Source organism: Eleginops maclovinus, chromosome 17 (genome assembly GCF_036324505.1).
Source record: "Eleginops maclovinus isolate JMC-PN-2008 ecotype Puerto Natales chromosome 17, JC_Emac_rtc_rv5, whole genome shotgun sequence".
Lineage (NCBI taxonomy): Eukaryota > Metazoa > Chordata > Actinopteri > Perciformes > Eleginopidae > Eleginops > Eleginops maclovinus.
The window spans coordinates 3,575,889-3,595,139 of record NC_086365.1 but is presented as its reverse complement, the minus strand read 5'-3'; the positions used below and the strand labels follow the sequence as shown (position 1 = coordinate 3,595,139).

Below are 19,251 nucleotides of genomic sequence, written 5' to 3'. Positions count from 1 at the left end.
GCATGCACACAGTCATGTACAAACATCATTATTTCAGTATGACGTCAATGGTAATCAGACAATTACTAAATGGACTACTGGCTAAGGTAAATTGATTCTTTTATTTGGCATGTTAATTATAAAGTGATTATTTTCAGCTTAATGAAGGCAGGGATGAACTCACCTTGTCCCCTTGCTCCCCTTTGAATCCCTTCTTTCCCTGTAGGTAAAAATAAACAACTGCCTCTGAATTCTTTCATCATGGATCCTTTCAAAAATGATCAGCCTTAGTTAAACATCTTTTCGTCTCATTAGACTGTAGGTAAAGCATGCAGAAACTCAATGCATGTTATGGAACAGTGGATGAAATGCAAACCCGAGGTCCGATGATTCCTTGGATGCCCTGCTCGCCAAGATCACCCTTTAAAAGATTTCACAAATTACAAATGTTTTATTTTTACTAAAACATTTCAAATTCAAATTCTGAGGGTTCAAATATATCTTTCATGGCTGTTACCTTTGGGCCAACTGGTCCAGTAAAGCCAATATTTCCCTGTAAGACAATAGTTCAAACACTGAGACAAAAATGGGATTTCCTACTGAGGCTGTGGACACTGAACAGAAACGTTTTAAATGATTTTTTATTTTACTATGAATAAAATCACATATACTTTACCTTGTCTCCCTTCTCTCCCAGAGGACCCTGAATACCTTGTATGCCAATTCCTTCTACTCCCTGCAAAATAATGAATATTTATCAAGCCAGGTACTCAGTCGCATTATCGTATTTGTTTTGTAGACTGGATCAAAATGTGTAATTTTCTTCATCAAGAAAGAAATCACCTTCTCCCCTTTCTGACCGGACAATCCTGGCACCCCATCAATGCCAATAGGACCTGGTAAACCTGCAATACCCTACAGTAGTTTGAGTGTGTGTGTGTGTGTGTGTGTGTGTGTGTGTGTGTGTGTGTGTATCAGAGTTTGTGTGTTAGAGACAGTAAGCAAGAAACAGAGAGGAGAGAACATACTTTCAGAAGGCGACTAAATTATCTTTAAATTTAGATATACAACTTATGTTGCTACTTCTAATACTTTCATCAACTTTGCACTTACATCTCTTCCCGACTCTCCTTTGTCTCCTTTCACACCCTGCTTCCCACGTAAACCCTTTCAGAAACAATGGAAGTGTTATCACATTGAAATTAAACAATGAACTTTTCGGACCTGGTAACATCTGATTCTGAGGCGGTAAATGTAGGTGTTTATGATGCATGATTATGAATGTATTCCAGTGCAATATTTAATAAGGGTATCACGGAGACGCATAACAGCATCACACTTACTTTCTCTCCCGGCTCACCAGAATCCCCCTACCAACAGCAGACATAAACTGTGATTAGACATTTTGTGACACTCCGTACTGAGTATTAATAGCTTATAAACCTACAGGATTCTTGCTTTCTTATTGAGTTGTTATTTTCACCTTTGAATGCACTTATTGTAAATCGCTTTGGATAAGTGCATCAGCTAAACAAAATGTAATCTAATGTAAGGTACGGAACACTGTAGGTGGGTCGAACATTACAAGATGTAATATGATAGTTGAAACATTTTGGAATCATCATGATGAAGACACAGGGTTATATTGTGGTAGTGTTCACAGTTTGAACATTACACTGTTTTTCTTTTTACTTAGAATTTTGAAGCTGATGCACATTACCTTGACAGATATTCCTGGTGAGCCTGTTGGACCTGGCTGGCCAGGACGGCCTGGAGATCCATTCACCCCTGGTACACCGGGAGAACCCTGGGGACCCTATGACGTGCAGTGAATAATATTAAAGTTCCCCTTAAGTTCACTGTTCTGAAAGTACAAAACATGTTTTTTTTGAGCACTCACCGAAGATCCTGGCTCTCCTTTCCTTCCAGGAACAAAGTTTGAGTCTGTGCCTGCTATGACATATCCAGGCTCCCCCTGGAAACACATAAAAGAATACCTGGATAAACAACCAGGCATTTCCAAGCCATGCTGTTGTTGTAGCACAAAAATCCCTTTGCACAAGGCAACTGCGTCATGATCTCAAATCTCAGTAGAAAGCAATCAGTCATTAAATGAAATGCAGATGTTAGACTTACTCTCTCTCCCCTCTGTCCCTTTGGACCAGTGGTTCCAGGTAGACCCTGTTATGGAAAGAAACAAGAGCAGTGATCATTGGGCATTAATACAAGTAATATTGTACAGTTCATTATTTTGTTTTAGATGTATAGAACATTGAAATGTTTAATGGTAAGGTGTCCCGGTGGTTACTTTAGAGGTTTTAAGACACCAACCATGTGAAGTAATCACATTCTCTTGTGCACGCCATTTTTCTCCCTTGTTGATAGAAATCAAATCAGTTTTATCTGTATACAGCATGTTCATATATCTGCTGTTAAGTTAAGTTCCAGGTCTCCATTCAAAGACAGGACATTAAAGTTGTATGATCTGTTTTTGTTTGTTGTATGAATGAGTATTTGTCATGTTGGTCTTACCATATCACCTGATATTCCTTGAGCTCCCTGAATAAAGAAAAGATAAAATGTCAGACTACCATTGAGTTAAATAAAATAGATTTTAAATGGTTATTTTTCTTTGTCTCCATTAGGTTACCCGTTGGCCAGCAGAACCGGGTGGTCCAGTTCTCCCTGGTCGTCCTGGCAACCCAGGTATACCATCTGTTCCTGAAAGCCCCTGTCAAATTCATAGCAGGGTTTTAAGGAGTAATTTAAACCATATTTCTATATTGTCGACATACATCCATGCTGCATACATAATCAAATGTGTTATACATAAAGCAATAAAGACAGCAGATAGGTTTCGATAATACATTACGAGAATGATGGCAGAGCGCATTGTTGTGTGTGTAAGTTGATTCTTACCCTTTCTCCCTTCTCCCCTTTGGTAGAAGTGAAGGGATCAAACTGTCCCGGGCTTTGCCTGAATCTCTACATAACAGAACAAAGACTACAAGTCATTCTGAAGGTTAATAATAGAGATAGTAAATGAGAAAAAAGCAAAGAGTATTTAAATATATGACGGAGGAAAATGGATAAAGAATTGAAATGTCCAAGTGGCAGCAAAGTATTAACAACAGATACCAGAAAACTAGATAATCCATACCAGACCTCCGAGACCAGAACCATCTCCCTGAGAGAATGAGAGAATGAGAGAAGGAAAATAAATAACACTTACAAAACGTGCATTTCTAAATCAATTTAATGTTCAACACATTTTTACTCACCCTTTCCCCTTTCTGGCCCTGAATGAAAAACAAAGGATATGATCCATAGTTATTGAATAATCACGAGAGGTCATTCATCATCCATTGCTAACATGAGAAGCTCAGAAAAAATGTGCACCTCAAAATATAAAACCAGCTTACAAATAAATCCTATTGTTCTGCTGTTGAATGGGTTAAGAACAAAAGACAATGTGCATTTATATTTTCTTGTTGTTATTTGATTGATATGATCATGATGATGACAACACTGACTTCGAAAGTGAAGACCAACCTTCATACACTGGGAGGAACAGGGACCCTGAGGCTTAAGCAGCTCCTCTGGGTCTTCAGTCGGGGTGTCCAACTGAGCAGACTGAAAATAGACACCAGGAAAAAGGAATTAATTACCGACTGGTCGAATATTTCATGATCAAATTGACATAATGTAGAATTAAGTGGTCGAGATGGCTGAGTAACATCCTCCAACGCTCTTACATCAAGCTGAAAGAGCCTTTGTGAGTCAATTAAAAAAGTGATTAAAAGTGTATTAATGTAAAAAGTTGTCACCATGCATGCATGACCAACTCCAGAGGTGGTTGAGAACCTCACCTACACATGTTTAATTAACTCAACATGCGCCACTAGTGAAGGAGTTTCAACATAAACATATTTTTGCCAGTTGTAGAGTTTGACTTACATTGCATGCATGAATAAAGCTAAGCACACGATTAAAGAATGGTATTAACGAGAAAGGCAATATTTTAGTTTCGTTTATGTCTTGCCTCATCATTTAGTTTGAACTCGGAGAGAAGTTCCTCACTACACATGATATTGATGAATTCTCTCTCTACGGAGGGGAAGTCGTCAAAGGTTGGTGAGTAGAAGATATTTTTGTAGCTGGTTGGAGCTGCTATCTTATTCAGCTCCTCCATGTCTGCATTAGAAACTCCAACTGCCAGGACACTGACACCTAGAGAGAAACAAAGCTGGCTGACATTCTTTTGCTACAGTAAAAATGATTAGCAGCACATTTAGGGAGGATTTACAACCCTTTAACTGACCTAGAGCACGTGCAATTCTGGAGGGTGGCACCACATTATCCTGAGCCCTGCCATCCGTAATCAGAACCAGAACATGGGCCACATCCTGTCTCATCCCCAAGGACTCCTGGAACAGTTCCTGCAGGACATAACTGATGCCTTTTCCTGAGGGTACACAATGGTATTAAGAGCAAATTAGGAAACTTTTGGAAGACTTTTTACTACGATAAGTGCCCATAGAATAATTAAACTTGTCTCAACAGCACTGTTTATAAAATGTATGGCATCTTTTATTAAATATTACAGATGTCTGATGAAAAAAATCTCAATTTAAACAGCTAAACAACTTGGGTTTACATACCAAAAGAACAAAGCATTTAAATACAGTAATACAACTAGATAAGAAACACAAATATTTAAAATCATAATTATAATACAATAAACAATTTGAGCCATTATCTATGTGAATTTCAATGATCAAAAGCAAGGCTCAATAGGTAGGTTGTTAATTTAGATAGCTTTCATAAACAGCAAGGATTAATTAATAATTCCAATTAATTAGGTGATTACATTTAAGTATACTTTTTCAATTATGAAATGTCAATTCTAAAGGTTTCATGGAAACCTGTGGGTTCCCAACTCTACAAGTGTTTGACGCAAAACTGTTCCTCACTTTTAATTGCTGATACCTTCAGTATTAATCTCTGGAATATTAATGGAAAAACATACGTCATTATAACTACTCTATATGGAAGCAGCACCAGCAACACCAGCATGGCAGCTGGTGCCATGACATCAAAAGCAGGACAGAAATAGAGTTACAGGAATAAGAAGCTGCCATCAGATGACAGGCGGCAATTTAGTGTGCACATTTGTGTGAGTGTCACTAACCTGTTTTAGTATTGCCCCCTCCATAACGCAGCCCTCTGAGCGCCCTGAGCATAGAGTTCCTGTCTTTGAAGTCACTTAGGCGGAATTCAATTCGAGGCTCATCACTGTAATGAACCACGGCTATCTGAGGGAAAATACACATCAACATAAAATCATTATAACAACATCTAAATTGAATGAGGTCTGACTTCAAGATGTAAGTGTAAATTAAAAACACAACTTCTCTCAGATACTACTTTACATATTGAAAAAAAACATAATTTGTATGTTTAAGAAGCAGGCGCATATTCCTTGGCTTATACTCTTTACCTGCCAGGTTGCTTTGTGCCTTGTTGATCATTTTGGCAAATCTTTTTCTGCCCACTTGATGACAAAACGTGCACATTATGGTCTTGCTGATGGTGCTAGCTTCCACCAGAGACTCACTATAACACTTTGCTAACTTGCATTATTTATTGTCATTTAAAATCACTGCAATCCAGTCTGTAATTGACTTACAACTCTAAAAAACAAGAGTCTTATTATAGTGTAGCCAGACCAAGGTGAAGCAAAGGAAGTATTTACTGAGGGACTAACCTGTGTGCCCTGAGGGCCAATGACAGGGAAGTAGGTGGCCACCCGGAAAATGAAGTCTTTCATCTTGATAAAGTTGTTAGCGCCGATGCTAGAGGATTCATCTACTAAGAATACTATGTCTGCTTTGGCCTTACCACAGGCTGATAAAACACAAAAAGATGAGATCTTACACGGTGCAAACATATACAAACTATATACAGACTTTATCATTTTAATCGTATATAAAACTTAAGCAATATCTATGTATGAATAAAGCATACTTGGTCTTGGTGGACCTGTTGTCTCTGCATGTAGTGTGGTTAAATGATGGAAGGGGACTTCTGATTTGGCCTCAGTGACTCTTGGCTGACCTGGAGTTTTCTTGGGGGTAATGGGTTTAGTTGGTGGTATAGCGATGGGGTGCCGGGTGGTCCTGCTGGCTTTGCGAGAAATTGTAGTGTCGCTGATGGAGGCAGTCGTGATGCGAGGGGGAGCTGTGGCTGGCAGAGCCTGGACTATTGCAGCCGGAGGATCCTCTCCCACTGAGATGTACAGAGACATAACATCATAGATTGAAAATAATTGTTGGAATTTTGATCATACTCTTCTGTTTCGTAGAAGTGTTATTTAACTTTACAACTGATACTTAACTGAGTAGGACAAATGTAAACCTATATTAAGTGTAGGTATAACCTGAGGAATCAATAGGCATATTGTAGCAAACAGAAAGAGGTTGATGGATTATGCAGAGCTGAACAAACCATTTAAATGATGTCTTACATATTTTCTGATACACAGTGCTTATAGGGCCCTCCACTTCTCCATACAAAGGTCTGATGTTAAAAATATAGGTTCTTCCATACAGCAAGTCACTGATTTTATAGATGTTGAAACCAGGGCCCAGGGTCTCTGTTTTAGTCTCCAACACTGTGAAGACACGCACAAACAAAGATATTTTTGCAGTTAATTGAGTTTCCAGGAATAGGAATTTAACCTCCCTATTTAAATGTGTTTTAGTCAAAAGGAATATAACTTACAAATATCATATTTTTACTACAATGAAGACCACTCCTGTCTTTAAAAAGTGAGCTTATAAAAATCTGCATGCATGATAAAGCATGACTATTAGTTTAGAGAATGTTTTTCTTTATAATTCCCTTTTTAACAAAAGAGTGCTTATGCGGAGACTCAATACACAATGCAATAACATGTGCCATGATTAATTTCCACTTTAAACCCTAAATAACCTTCAAAACACGTAATTACACACACAATGGATTAATAATGTTCTTGGAATTTATTCTAAAGATCAAATTTACTTCTACGGTTGCCACTGTTAAACAAAGCAGTGCTTACCACAGGGCTCAATCCACAATGCAATTACATTTACATAGCATGGGAATAAACCTTTGTGGGTTAGCCCTGATGCTAGATTAAGTTGAACACTTTGTCTGACCTGAGATGTGCCTCCAGGAGAGAAGGTATCCAGAGACACCAGCCACACGTGTCCAGTTTAGTACAGTGCTGCTGTCTGTGGTGTTCAGAGCAGCAAAGCCATTCACTTTTGGAAGATCCACTGAAACAGAAAAACAAATGAAACATCAAAAACAAAAGGACAGTAGTTCTTCATGTCAGAAGTAAAAACTGGGGTGGTTTATACTATTGACACATTCATATCAATTTGTGTTTTGTATATCTATCCCTTGGATCTCTGACTGAGAGCACATGTCATTCTGTTCCTCACTGTTTCAGGCAGGCGGGACTCACAGGTGCGTGCAGTGAGCAGGACCGGGCTTCCCTCCCTGTGCCCCACCATGGAGGACACCTGGATCTTGTAAGCTGAGCTCGCCCAGAGGTTGTCGATGTTGAAAGTGGAGGACGAAGCAGATACCACATGGGACTTCTCATCGCCCCCTAGAGCAGGGAATAATAAAAGCCAATATGCGGAAATAATGAGTGTAAAACAATACCGTTGTGTGCTCAATTATAGTTAAAACCCTATTGCGATGAGCCACAGGAGTTGAATGGAGATATTCTAGCTATTACCAATTATAAATAATTATGCACAATCATACTAACAATTTGTTGTGATTGTGAAAGGATGCAATTATCGGAGCTTCTTTTTTATACAGCGAATACAATGTAATATTTTGTTATTTGCCAGAGATATATTTGTTGGAAATTCAGCATAAATAAGTCATTAAGTCACACAGTATGTAATTATGAGGGTGTAAGCAGTGCATACATGGTTGACTGTTATGTAGTGTCTTACCCAAGAAAGGGGTCCAGGAGATTTTGTACCCAGAGGCCCCCTGTGTTTTTTTCCAGGACAGAGTGAAGGAGCTGACTCCAATGTCCACAACCCTCACCTCCCTCACTGCCTGGATTGGCTGTGAGTCTGAGGAAGCAGCTGCGTAAAAATATCAATAACCAGGTCCAGAAGAATGAAAACAAACATCACATTTACCTCCTTATTATTTCCAAATCATGACGCAAGAGGTAAAAACATTATCACACTTAAAGAAATCCAAAATCTTTAAGCTGAATGAGCCTGGATTTCATTCACACACCCTATCATTTGTCAGTGAAATAAACTCAGCAATTGAACCTTGGTGTAACACACTAGCTTTGACAGTGACAGTGATGAAATGATAGCAGCTCTTCTGACTTTTACTCAGTGACACATACTGCAAGTGACATTTCAGCTGTGGTTAAATGGGAACACCAAAGTATATGACTTGTCAGTCAAATAAAGACACCAAGAGGGTTCCGGACACAGGGTGAGGAATTTCACCGTCCTACCCATTTAATAACAATGTGGAGCACAGCTGCACAGACCTATTTGGATCTTAAGATGAATCATGATCAATTCAAAATAAACTGTGAGACATTACTAACTGTACCTGTGAGCTGAGATAAGGAGATTTCTGGTCCCTCTGAGTTGCCGTACACGGCACAGATAGTGATGGTGTAGATGGACTGTGGGTTTAGGACTTCGATAAGATGGGAGAGGACAGTGCGGTCCAGGTAACGTTTCTGAGGGCTGCCATCACCTGCAAGCATGTGGGTACATACACTCAATATTATATTTGTGTCACTCCCACATTCAAATGGACTTTTTTCGACAAATGAAATGTAAAAAGAAATGTTGTTTGACTTGTGAAAACAAATAAAAGCAGATAACACAGATGGGTAAATATATCACCTGTGCTCCAAGAGAGTTTGTATTCAGTAGCTCCAACTATGGGACTCCACTCCATATCTATGGAGGTACTGGTGTAGGAAGACACCTTGAAGTTGGAAACATAGCCCAATGGAGCTGAGACAGAGGAAAATGGAACATGAATAACCTGTATCAGTTTGTTTTAAACACAGTTTTCATAAATGATGTGCAACAGAAAGAGGACAAATGATATAGATTAAATCATTTCTTCCTAAGAGTTCTCTTATGTCAATTTGACTGGGCTTCTTTAAAAGGAACTCTAAGTAGCTGAAAATCTTGTATTTGCTGACCTCCAGTGGTTTAACTTTCTAATCTGCTGCAGTGACAGAAGTGCACTCCAGGATGTGCCAAAGCACTGAGACACCACAGCTAGCGCAAAGTTACTCTTTAAAGACTTTAAACTTACATCAAGGCATTTTAATACATAATCCTAACATGAATGATGCCCATGCAGGGAAAATACTTCAGAATGCTACTTGAGCTTTGTGGAACAGGAGAGAAGAAAACAATGCTGAAAGGGAAACTGTTATTATTCTTATTATGGCGTACAAAAGGTCAAGAAAGAACAACAAAACCAATTGTAGATGTTTTTTATAATCAGCCAGTGGTACTCGTGGTAGGTAGTAGACATATTGAAATCTCACATGTTCTGAAGGTAGCACTGATCCCAGGCCCCACCGCAGATCCAAACAGCACATAGAGGGACAGGACATACTCAGTATCATGAGCTACATTCCTCAGCTTGTACTCTGTGGTGCTGCCGTTCAGAGCCAACTGCCTGGGACGATCCCGACCAACAAACTCTGAAATAATATGAGAAATCACAGTACATTAACATCACTCTTCTTGCCTTACATTATTGCATTGGCATTCCTATCAAATCTGGCTCAGCATGAAAGCCTTTCGAAAACAACCCCCTGCTCTGTTGACCCTAACATTTGTATTTCATTAAGGTTAGTCGCCAGGGCACCTGTCACACCTGTGTCTAGTGTGAAAGAGGGACATTTCAAAACGTTTGTTAGAGTGAGTCTGTCACTGGAAGAAAGGCAGCCAATCAGCATTAGAATCAAACATTGACACGCAAGCATAACATGTGTTACGTTTTCCCATTATGCTCGATAACTGGATCATTTTGATGAATATGAGTAACCTGATGAATCAAAGGTTCAAAGGTTTTATTGGTCATATGCCCAGCAGATACAGCGTATATGTTGGCAATGAAAATCTTATATCCCATGCTCCTCCAACAACTCAACATACACAGTGCAAATAAGATAAATAAAATCATGCAAAAATTAGACAAGAATAACATGTAAAATATATATATGTGTTCTATAAACAGATGTGAGTAGACATTCACAGAGCTCAGGAGTTCAGCAGTCTTAAAGCCTGTGGTATAAAACTGTCTCTGAGTCTGGTGGTCTTGGTCCGGATGCTGCGGTACCGTCTGCCACACGGCAGCAGACAGAACAGATTGTTGCTGGGGTGATGGGGGTCCTTTAATATCCTACCGGCCTTCTTCCTACACCGCTGGGTGTAGAGGTCCTCCATGGATGGCAGCTCCATCCATCATTAGAACAACCAGGGGGTACTTTTATGGCGTAAAAAGCAAAAACATGAAGACTGAAAGAGAGAGAAAGTGAATCACCTGGAGTGGGGCCCCAGGCCAGTCTGTACCCTGTGGCCCCTGGGACACTGTTCCATGAGATGACAGCAGTACTGGTGCTCACAGCAGACACCTTCAAAGTTTGTACTGCGCTGCTTTCCACTGGGTCAAAGAAAGAAATGAAGGGCATTGTCACCTGATCTTGTCTGTGTCTTTAAAATTGTAACCATGTATTTTTTTGTAAATCTTAGTTACATGTCTTGACTTTGGTGCTAGTGACGGGCCCCTCAATGTCTCCAAAGATGGGGTTGATGGTGATGGTATACTCAGAGCCTGAGTGGAGGCCCTGGATCATGTAGAAGTTGAAGTTGTCCCCAAGGTTTATGTTCTCTATGTGGCCATCTGAAAGACACAGAGAGGCAGAGAGACACTTTACGCTTTATTTCACAAACCAAGGTTATTTTCTTTTTGCTTCACCTCGTGTCTATAATTACTAAAGTAGACTGAACCGTACCTGGGGATTCCCATGTCAGACGGTATCCTGTGGCACCCTTAACGGATGGCCATCGTGCCTGGACGGTGTCTGTGGTGGCGTTTTGAACCAGGAACTTCTGAACTTTTACCAGTTTTACTGTGAAACACACCCATGTTCAAAATACACACATATGCCAAAAGAGCGCACTCATGTTCAATATTCAGAATAAGTTTAGTTAGTCATTTAAAAAAAATCATAGTTATGATAAGAGTAAAGTTATTTATTTTAAAATAAAGAAAATCATTATTTAAGAAAATAAGAAACATCACATCCAAAACCTCTGGAGATATTTCTCTAGCTCCATGAAATAGAGATAAATGAGTCTGTATGTAAAGGACCACATGCAAGTGTTTTCCTAGAACAACAGCGCCATGCTGTGTTAAAATGATGGTGTTACACCTTAGCATTTGCTTCCTTATGTAGCTTTTTAAGATTCAAGGGTTTTTATTGTCATATGCACAGTAGCTACAGTGTAGTTATGGCAATGAAAATATTAGGTCCCGAGCTCCTCCAACAATGCAGCATACTATATACAGAGGCTACTCCAACCTTTTCTTAAATCTTTATCTCTACATGTATGGCATCCATTCCATTCCAGTGTCTGTTGAATTCCAACACAGAGAAATGTTGTTGGTAGCTTAAAAAATACAATATATATTTTTTATTTTACTCCAAGACAGGTCTATAAATAGTAAAACCAGAGAAACTGATAATGCTGCAGTGGTCATTTGTTTCCAGATCTGCATATATAGCTTCTTTCCTATTATAACAGCTATCCATATATTTTTGTCAGTGTTAAGTCAGAGTGTTACAAGTGGTAAATAAAAAATAAAAAAGTGGAAAGTGAACAGGTGTTTTCATCAAAGCAATAAACTTACATGTCTTGCCCACTATTGAAACAGTTTCACTTGGTCCCTGGGGGTAAATAGCATAAATACTGATGCTGTACTTCTTATCCTCCTCCAGGCTGTCAATCACATGAGAAGATTTGTCTCCAGGAAGCAGGTTCTCATAAATAAATCCTGGTCGGTCAGCTGCAGAACAAAACATCCAGAAGAATAAAAACTCAAAACATTTCTATTAGAAACAGATGTGTATACAAATGCCTGTAGAAACAGAGATAGTTACACTTGTCTGCAGAAACACATATTTTTATACTTCATACTTGCTATGTGTTGGTTCTAAAATGATAATAATTGCATTGTGTATTGCAAGCATACATCTTGGGATGAAGATCTTAAATCCGTTGAGCTTCCCTAGAGGAGGCGTCCAGCCCAGGCGCAGAGAGAACAGACCCTCCTCGATAACTCGGAAGTTTGACACCTGAGGCAAAGGGGCTACCAGGCAGAAAATAGCAAGGTACAGTGAAAATAGAAAAACAAATGAACAGGAGTATTTTTGAATTTTCTAAAAGGTGCATGAGCTTGCAATGGTGTGTGACACCCACTTGTCTGGGCGGTGATTGTTGCTGATTCTCCTATAAGGCTGGGGTAGACAGCGTAGACGGTGAGGGAATAGTCTGTTTTAGGACCCAGCTCACTGACCACTGCTGTGTTCACATCTGCCTTCACATCAACCTGTTGAATACAATCAATACAGAAAGATTGAGAGGAGCTAGGGGATGTGTGTGCCTGTGTGCATGCATGTGTGTGTTGAAGTTAGAGCAGAAGAGAGAAATACACACAGCGGCCACCGGCATCCTTTTGCTTTTATGAAACTGAGGGTTTAATTTCCTCTTCTCCATTATATTCAAATTAGATGGGATGTTGTGCTTTATGCCATACATTATTCATCTGTTGGACCAGTCTATGTTTATCAGGAGTACCACTGCAGCTAAAACGGAAGCGCATATATATATTGTGGGGGAAATAGGCATCATGCTGATCACATTGATGCAATATTGGATTGTACATACTGTATAACGTAATGACTCAATTCTTTTATGTGCAGTTCATGTGCTGGTCACACATGTAGTTAGAATTGACATGCAGTTTTGAGCATAAGCAGTCATGAGTGTGACAAGTTGAGGGAGGTACTGTACTTTAACTTTCACCATGCACAGTTGTAAGATCGCACCTGTTTCTGTTGGAGGGGGAGGTTTCCACTGGAGCTGAGAGGGTAGATGAGGACACGATATCCAGTGACATCACCTGTGGCGTGGCCCCATGTCAGTCTGAGGGAACTGTGGGCCAACTCGCTAACCTGCAGGTCTCTGGGACCCACCACACGCTCCTCAACTAGGTTTGAGAGAAGGTACAGGAAGAAGCATTTAATGACAATAAACATGAAATATTTGTGAGAAAGGAGCAGGGAACATTAAACATGCAAAGTGGTTTTGCAGTAAAACCTGTCAGCAAGATAAATCCATCTTAGTGACAAAGCTGCAGGGCATATTGAGATAAGCGAGAACTATTAATCATATGTATGGTACTTTGCAAGCTGCAATTTATTACTTTAAAATGCCAACAGCTGTCAGAATAAGGGCATCTTTTCTTTTTAAAATGAAGGTTGGTTAAATTATTTTGACACTGGATGTGTATTGACCCACCAGGCTGGGAAGTTTTCACAGGAAGTGGTGGTTCAGAGGCACTAAAGCACACTCTGCGGGACAGTTTGGGAAGGATGGCGTCAAGGAGAGAGTAGTCAGCGCCCGGTAATAGGTGCTCCTCATGTGGCTCTGACACAACTCTCCTAAGCTCTGCCTCATCAGCCCCTTGAACACCTGGTCAAATGACAGAAAAAACCCCACAATGCAGTCACCCTCTTTACACCATAATAATATTACAACCTCTCAAAAACAATGAGCACAATAAATGGCCTGCCATACATATAATAAGGCTCATTTGATTAATGCAGTGTGAATATTAATCATAGTTGTTTTCTTTACATACGTACACCACTAGGAGGAGCTGTGGCAGTTTGAGTGATTCATTTGAGACGTGCATACGTTCTCTCTATACATCCCGAGTACATATCCATATACATATTTTAGACATTAGCTGTTTTTGTTCATGGAAGTGACAAACACCTGCTAAAGATCCAATCATGGCTCAAAAAGTTGTACCATTCTTAAACATACAAAACATGTTGGAAAGATGCAAATAACCATGATGCAAGTCTTCAGGGAGAGCGGGGTCACAGTTACTGTTACTTAAAACCTGAACCTAGACAGGATACATGTGTGTTTTTTTACTACTTGAGTAAGGATCATGTATTGAGATGCATATATTTGTGCATATTTGTTATCAAACGTGCAATACAGGCTCCACAGGCTTGGTTTAGCACTAGTACAGGGGAGGCACATGGAGCTTCTCTGCGGGAGTGATGAACGAGTGGAGCAGGCCACTGTGTCAGAGGTGCAGATGGAGGACACTGAATCGCCTAATGAAAAATGGCTGCGATTAGCACACCACCGGCTAATGAGCAGTAATTATTACACCGCTCCCAGCTGAGGGAGTAAGTGGTGGGCCTGTGTGCTCTTGCATGTGTGTAAGAGATATGTGTAAGTACACTTGTGGGTTAGCAGCAGTTTGTATTCATGAGTGGGGGAAACATGTAGGATAAAAAAGCTTTTCCACACAGTGTCAAAAAGTAAACTTTTACAGCATAGCAGATGAATACATATTTAGTAGACGTTGTTATGTTTGCTCATACAAACATTCAAAGACTCTCCAAAACAAGAATGTCATGCACACTCACAAATACCCACACTGAACCATATGAGTTCAAATGTACAGGACATGAATTTCTGACTGCAAATACTGCAGATAAGCCGGCAGAGCTCTAATAAAATGTGAGGGGTCTCTGCAGTGGGGATGTTGAAGGAATTTACAATACTTCCACACTCACCTACTGCGAAGAGAGAAATCCCATTGTCAGCTACAGCTCTGGCTGCGGCATCGACCAGGTCGTCTGAACGTCCGTTTGTGATCATTACAACAATCTGTATAAGGGTGACAGAAATACTCTATTATATTAGGTCAATAAACATAATAAACAATCAAAAAATAACCTGATCATTTGCATAACAATGACAGCAGTGTGTTTCATTAGGTCTGTGGAAATGTGTTTAATCGATCTTTATCCACCAGCCAAACAACGTTTTATTTCAATAAAAATAACATCCTTGCCATCAGAGTTATGCTGAAAAACTAACATGGACTCATGGTTTTACTCCTGTCCAATAAATCAAACCCAAAGACAAAGTGGAATTCAATGATGCTAGCTTTCAACTGAAAGCTAGCATCATTGGTAATTTGCCCATTAAGGAATATTTAAACAGCTACTTCACAGCTCATCCATCAGTCAATGAAGGAGGGGAGCTAGAAATCATCGTTGTGAGCATGTGGCAGCATGTGCTCTGGCTGTACAATGTAATACATCAGCTAATCCTGAACTCACTGCCTTCCCACGTCAAGTGTGCTGCTGCAACATGATTCGCACACACACTCAGGGATAGAGAGGCGATTGGAATGCTAACCAGCTGTGTTATACAGAAACTCCACTACATTTAGACTGAGACATTTAGTTCACAGAAACGAAAAGCTTTTGGAATAGCATTAACGGGGCTCATCAGTACCAATTTGAAACATTTTTGTTTGTTCTAAAGAGATTGCGCTGTTGGCCTTTAGTATGTTGAATCTGTGGCAAAGGCATATTGTTTTGCCTCCCCTCTTTCCTTTTTGTTCTTCTGCAAGCAAAACAACAAAACCTGTTTACAATAATAACTTTTTCTATCAGACAAACTCTCAGTTTGTATTCAAAACTTTAAAAAGTAAGTGAGTGAGTGAGTGAGTGAGTGAGTGAGTGAGTGAGTGAGTGAGTGAGTGAGTGAGTGAGTGAGTGAGTGAGTGAGTGAGTGAGTGAGTGAGTGAGTGAGTGAGTGAGTGAGTGAGTAAGTAAATAAATAAATAAGTAAGTAGTGTAAAATGGTCAGTTTGTTTTTTTCCTGTAAAAATACAGACTTCGAACTCGTCATTTCCTTTCAAACAGGGCCAGAGTATGCATCATATACGTGTTAATGGCCAGCTGGAACCAGCAGTCTTTGCAGTGTGGGTTGTAATCTTGAATCAATTATCTCCCAGTTGCTTGTGTGTCAACACTTCGTCATACATTTAACAAGATATGTGCCCTTTTATATTTTTAACATTCATCGAGGAAGATAAAGAGCTTTTTCTGTGACCTCTTTTACCTTTGGTTATTCTTGGTATTACCTACAGTAGGCGTAGTTTCTCGCACATTTCAAGGGCACCAGTAGCTTTTTTTCCCTATGCTTTGCTCCAAGTCTGTGAGAATACTAAAATCCCTTTATGGCAGACAAATGAAGTCACCACGGATAGGTTTTCACATCTACCCAGTTGAAGCACTCTACCTTCGGGGCATGGTCTCGACTGATAACAGGGCTGAACACAGAGTCAACCAGAAACTGGAGTGCTTCACCCATCTTCCTTGATCCACCCTCATAGAGGAGGTCTCTGACGGCTCTGAGCACCTCTTCCTTTGAGCTGTAGTCTGTCAAAGCAATCGGCATCCTGCACAGATAGAAATAAAACACAATCAGCAAAAATGAAATCATTAGATGGGATATTAGAGTTTGTGTACATTGGGTTTGGTTTCTCTTTAATTTAATTATAGACTTTTTCGTGTTTTTCTAACAGATGCAGGACAGAAAGATGAATGTGTCTGGCTTGATGACAATTAGTTTAAAATATCTTTGCTGTCTTTAACATTTTGGTATGTGAGTATTACCTTGGGACATCCCCAAAGAAAGTGACTCCAAATCGGACCCCCTCTGTCCCAAACACACTGCCCTCAAAGGAGGACACGATGGTCGTGATGAAGTCTTTGACCCTGGAGAAGCTGGTCTGGCCCACACTCCATGACTCATCCACCAGAAACACTATGTCTGCCTGCACCACCGTCTTGCATGCTGAGGGAAGAAAAGAGGGTGAGTTAGTGTGTGAATGAATACCAAAGAGTGAGGATCAGGGGAATCGGTTTCGAGAAAAATCAAAACAGCAGTATGTTCTTGACCTAATCTTTAAAAATGAATCAAACCTAGGCCTTTTTAGGGTTAAAGGTTGAGACTGGTAATGATATTTAATCCCCATACGGACCACCAGAGAGCAGTCTTGTTCCACCATGAAAAGGTGTTTCCTTCTACTTGCTTCAGTAATGCAGCTAAAGCCTTGCACAAATCCATATGAATCTTTAATGAGACACAAGTGAGCCAAAGAGACTATCAATATTCTGAGCACTCCAGCAATAAAACTTTGGTACAGCGATGAGGAACGCTTAGAATAATAAGGTAAACACGCCCAAAATCAGGGTCAGTTCCCTCGCTCGAGCAAACAAACGCATTTAACATAAGGATCTGATGCGTTTGCCAGCAGGATTCAGATGTGTTTTAATGTGCAGTTAAAAAGCCAGACGCGTAAAAAAGGTACACTGATGCAGTGACTACACGTTTACACACACAGACACACACACACACACAGACACACACACACACACACACACACACACACACACACACACACACACACACACACACACACACACACACACACACACACACACACACACACACACACACACACACACACACACACACACACACACATATAATATCTCTTGCGACTCAGATGAACACGCCTTCACACATTCATTTTCCACATTGATATACAGTACTGTACTATCAAACGCTCAACACAGAAATCTGCTGCGTGTGGAAATGCCCTCTGAGTCAATATTCTGCCATTACATATGCAATAAACCATGGTGAGGACAGCATTGATTAGTGTGGTGAATAAGAGATAGGCACCACTGATTGTTCTGTATGTGATAACTCAGCTTCTCCCGCCTCTATTATTTTGCCCTTCTTCCTTTGGCTGCAATCCCAGGATTCACTGGGGGGGACATATGTCTCCAGCCCAGGGCGACCTAACATTATGCTCTTCCTCAAACACCTATACAGCACATCTCTGGCCACACACACAAACAAAACATCATTGTGAATATTATTTTGGAGCTTTCTCTGGTGGTAAGCTGCTCTCTCTGGCCATAATAGAAGCTTTAGTGCCATATATTAACAAAAGTGTTTTCAAAACTGATGCAAAACCACAGTTTAAACCACTGATGCAAATAAACAGGATGTTCATAGTTCCCATCCTGAGTTGAGCCTCAGAGGCAGTCAACAACCCTTGTCTACACTCTTGGCTTTTTCCAAATATTGTGATGCATTTTTCTAGCCTGTTGATTTCTGAAAAAGCACATAAACGCGGTGGAGACTTTGAGCAAGGAGGCACCCGGAGATGGTAGTGGAAAACTAGATAAATGATCTAGAAGTGTGTCAGTCTGGTCTGGCAGGTGAGATCCACATGCCAAGAATCAGAAGACAACACATGCTGAGGGATTAGGAATGGTTTTCTTGAAGGTTATCTATGCTGATGTTTCAAAGGTTGTGTATATTAGACCACCATTGATTTACAGCTTAGACGTGGCTCAGTGGATACAGCATATTCTGCAGAAAATTCAGCCAGGAAATAAATGCCTAGGAAATAATGATGGACTACTGCAATCAGCTTTAACAAGATCAAGAGAAACGTTGTGAACCATTAGAGAGCAGGTTCAGATTTTATCTGGACAAATGAATGTAAAGGTCAGTATAAAAAGAAAAGGAGAGTAATTTGCAGAGAAGCTAGGAAATATAGGACAGAAATATTATAGAAAACATGACAAATGCAAAGGCATTCCCCTAGCATCTGTTAGCAGTGCTATGTACTCTCCCCTTTGGGACAGTCAGGGCATGTAAACAAGCAAGTTAGTCAAACACTGTATTCATGATGTTGTTCACATTTTAATTCAAAGTACTTCATTATTAAGTTGGAAGATAATAGAGAAAACCACAACCTAATAACTAACAGGCTGACAAGGGCGAGGATTATGTGATGTTTAAATAAATGAATAAACGTTGCTTAAATTGGATTTGGGTAAAATAAAACGTACTGCACTTCGTACGGCTTTTTGCTTCTATCTAGGCTACATACCGACCTCCTAATAGCAAAATAAGAAAGTTAGAAATTAGCAACACATGGAGCATTTACCATCTAAAGGAGTCAAATACTTCCCTTAAGAGTTGGTTGAGACCAAAAACATACAGT

At 40.0% G+C, this 19,251-nt stretch overlaps 1 protein-coding gene across 1 annotated transcript in view; it reads right to left on the bottom strand.

Annotated features, from left to right (window-relative positions):
• The window catches only part of col7a1l (collagen type VII alpha 1-like), a 46,684-nt gene that overhangs the window by 21,741 nt on the left and 5,692 nt on the right, over positions 1–19,251 (bottom strand). The window contains 39 exon segments of the mRNA XM_063905008.1: positions 164–199; positions 356–400; positions 497–532; positions 656–715; positions 823–894; positions 1,093–1,146; positions 1,323–1,349; positions 1,700–1,795; positions 1,880–1,954; positions 2,116–2,160; positions 2,512–2,538; positions 2,630–2,710; positions 2,899–2,964; positions 3,140–3,166; positions 3,261–3,278; positions 3,532–3,612; positions 4,022–4,209; positions 4,301–4,444; positions 5,171–5,294; positions 5,747–5,886; positions 6,007–6,267; positions 6,506–6,652; positions 7,182–7,301; positions 7,493–7,639; positions 7,998–8,135; positions 8,629–8,778; positions 8,931–9,044; positions 9,593–9,751; positions 10,597–10,716; positions 10,810–10,956; positions 11,069–11,185; positions 11,968–12,123; positions 12,310–12,426; positions 12,537–12,666; positions 13,166–13,326; positions 13,638–13,811; positions 14,939–15,032; positions 16,461–16,620; positions 16,838–17,018. Coding sequence (XP_063761078.1) covers positions 164–199; positions 356–400; positions 497–532; positions 656–715; positions 823–894; positions 1,093–1,146; positions 1,323–1,349; positions 1,700–1,795; positions 1,880–1,954; positions 2,116–2,160; positions 2,512–2,538; positions 2,630–2,710; positions 2,899–2,964; positions 3,140–3,166; positions 3,261–3,278; positions 3,532–3,612; positions 4,022–4,209; positions 4,301–4,444; positions 5,171–5,294; positions 5,747–5,886; positions 6,007–6,267; positions 6,506–6,652; positions 7,182–7,301; positions 7,493–7,639; positions 7,998–8,135; positions 8,629–8,778; positions 8,931–9,044; positions 9,593–9,751; positions 10,597–10,716; positions 10,810–10,956; positions 11,069–11,185; positions 11,968–12,123; positions 12,310–12,426; positions 12,537–12,666; positions 13,166–13,326; positions 13,638–13,811; positions 14,939–15,032; positions 16,461–16,620; positions 16,838–17,018 — 4,235 coding nt within the window.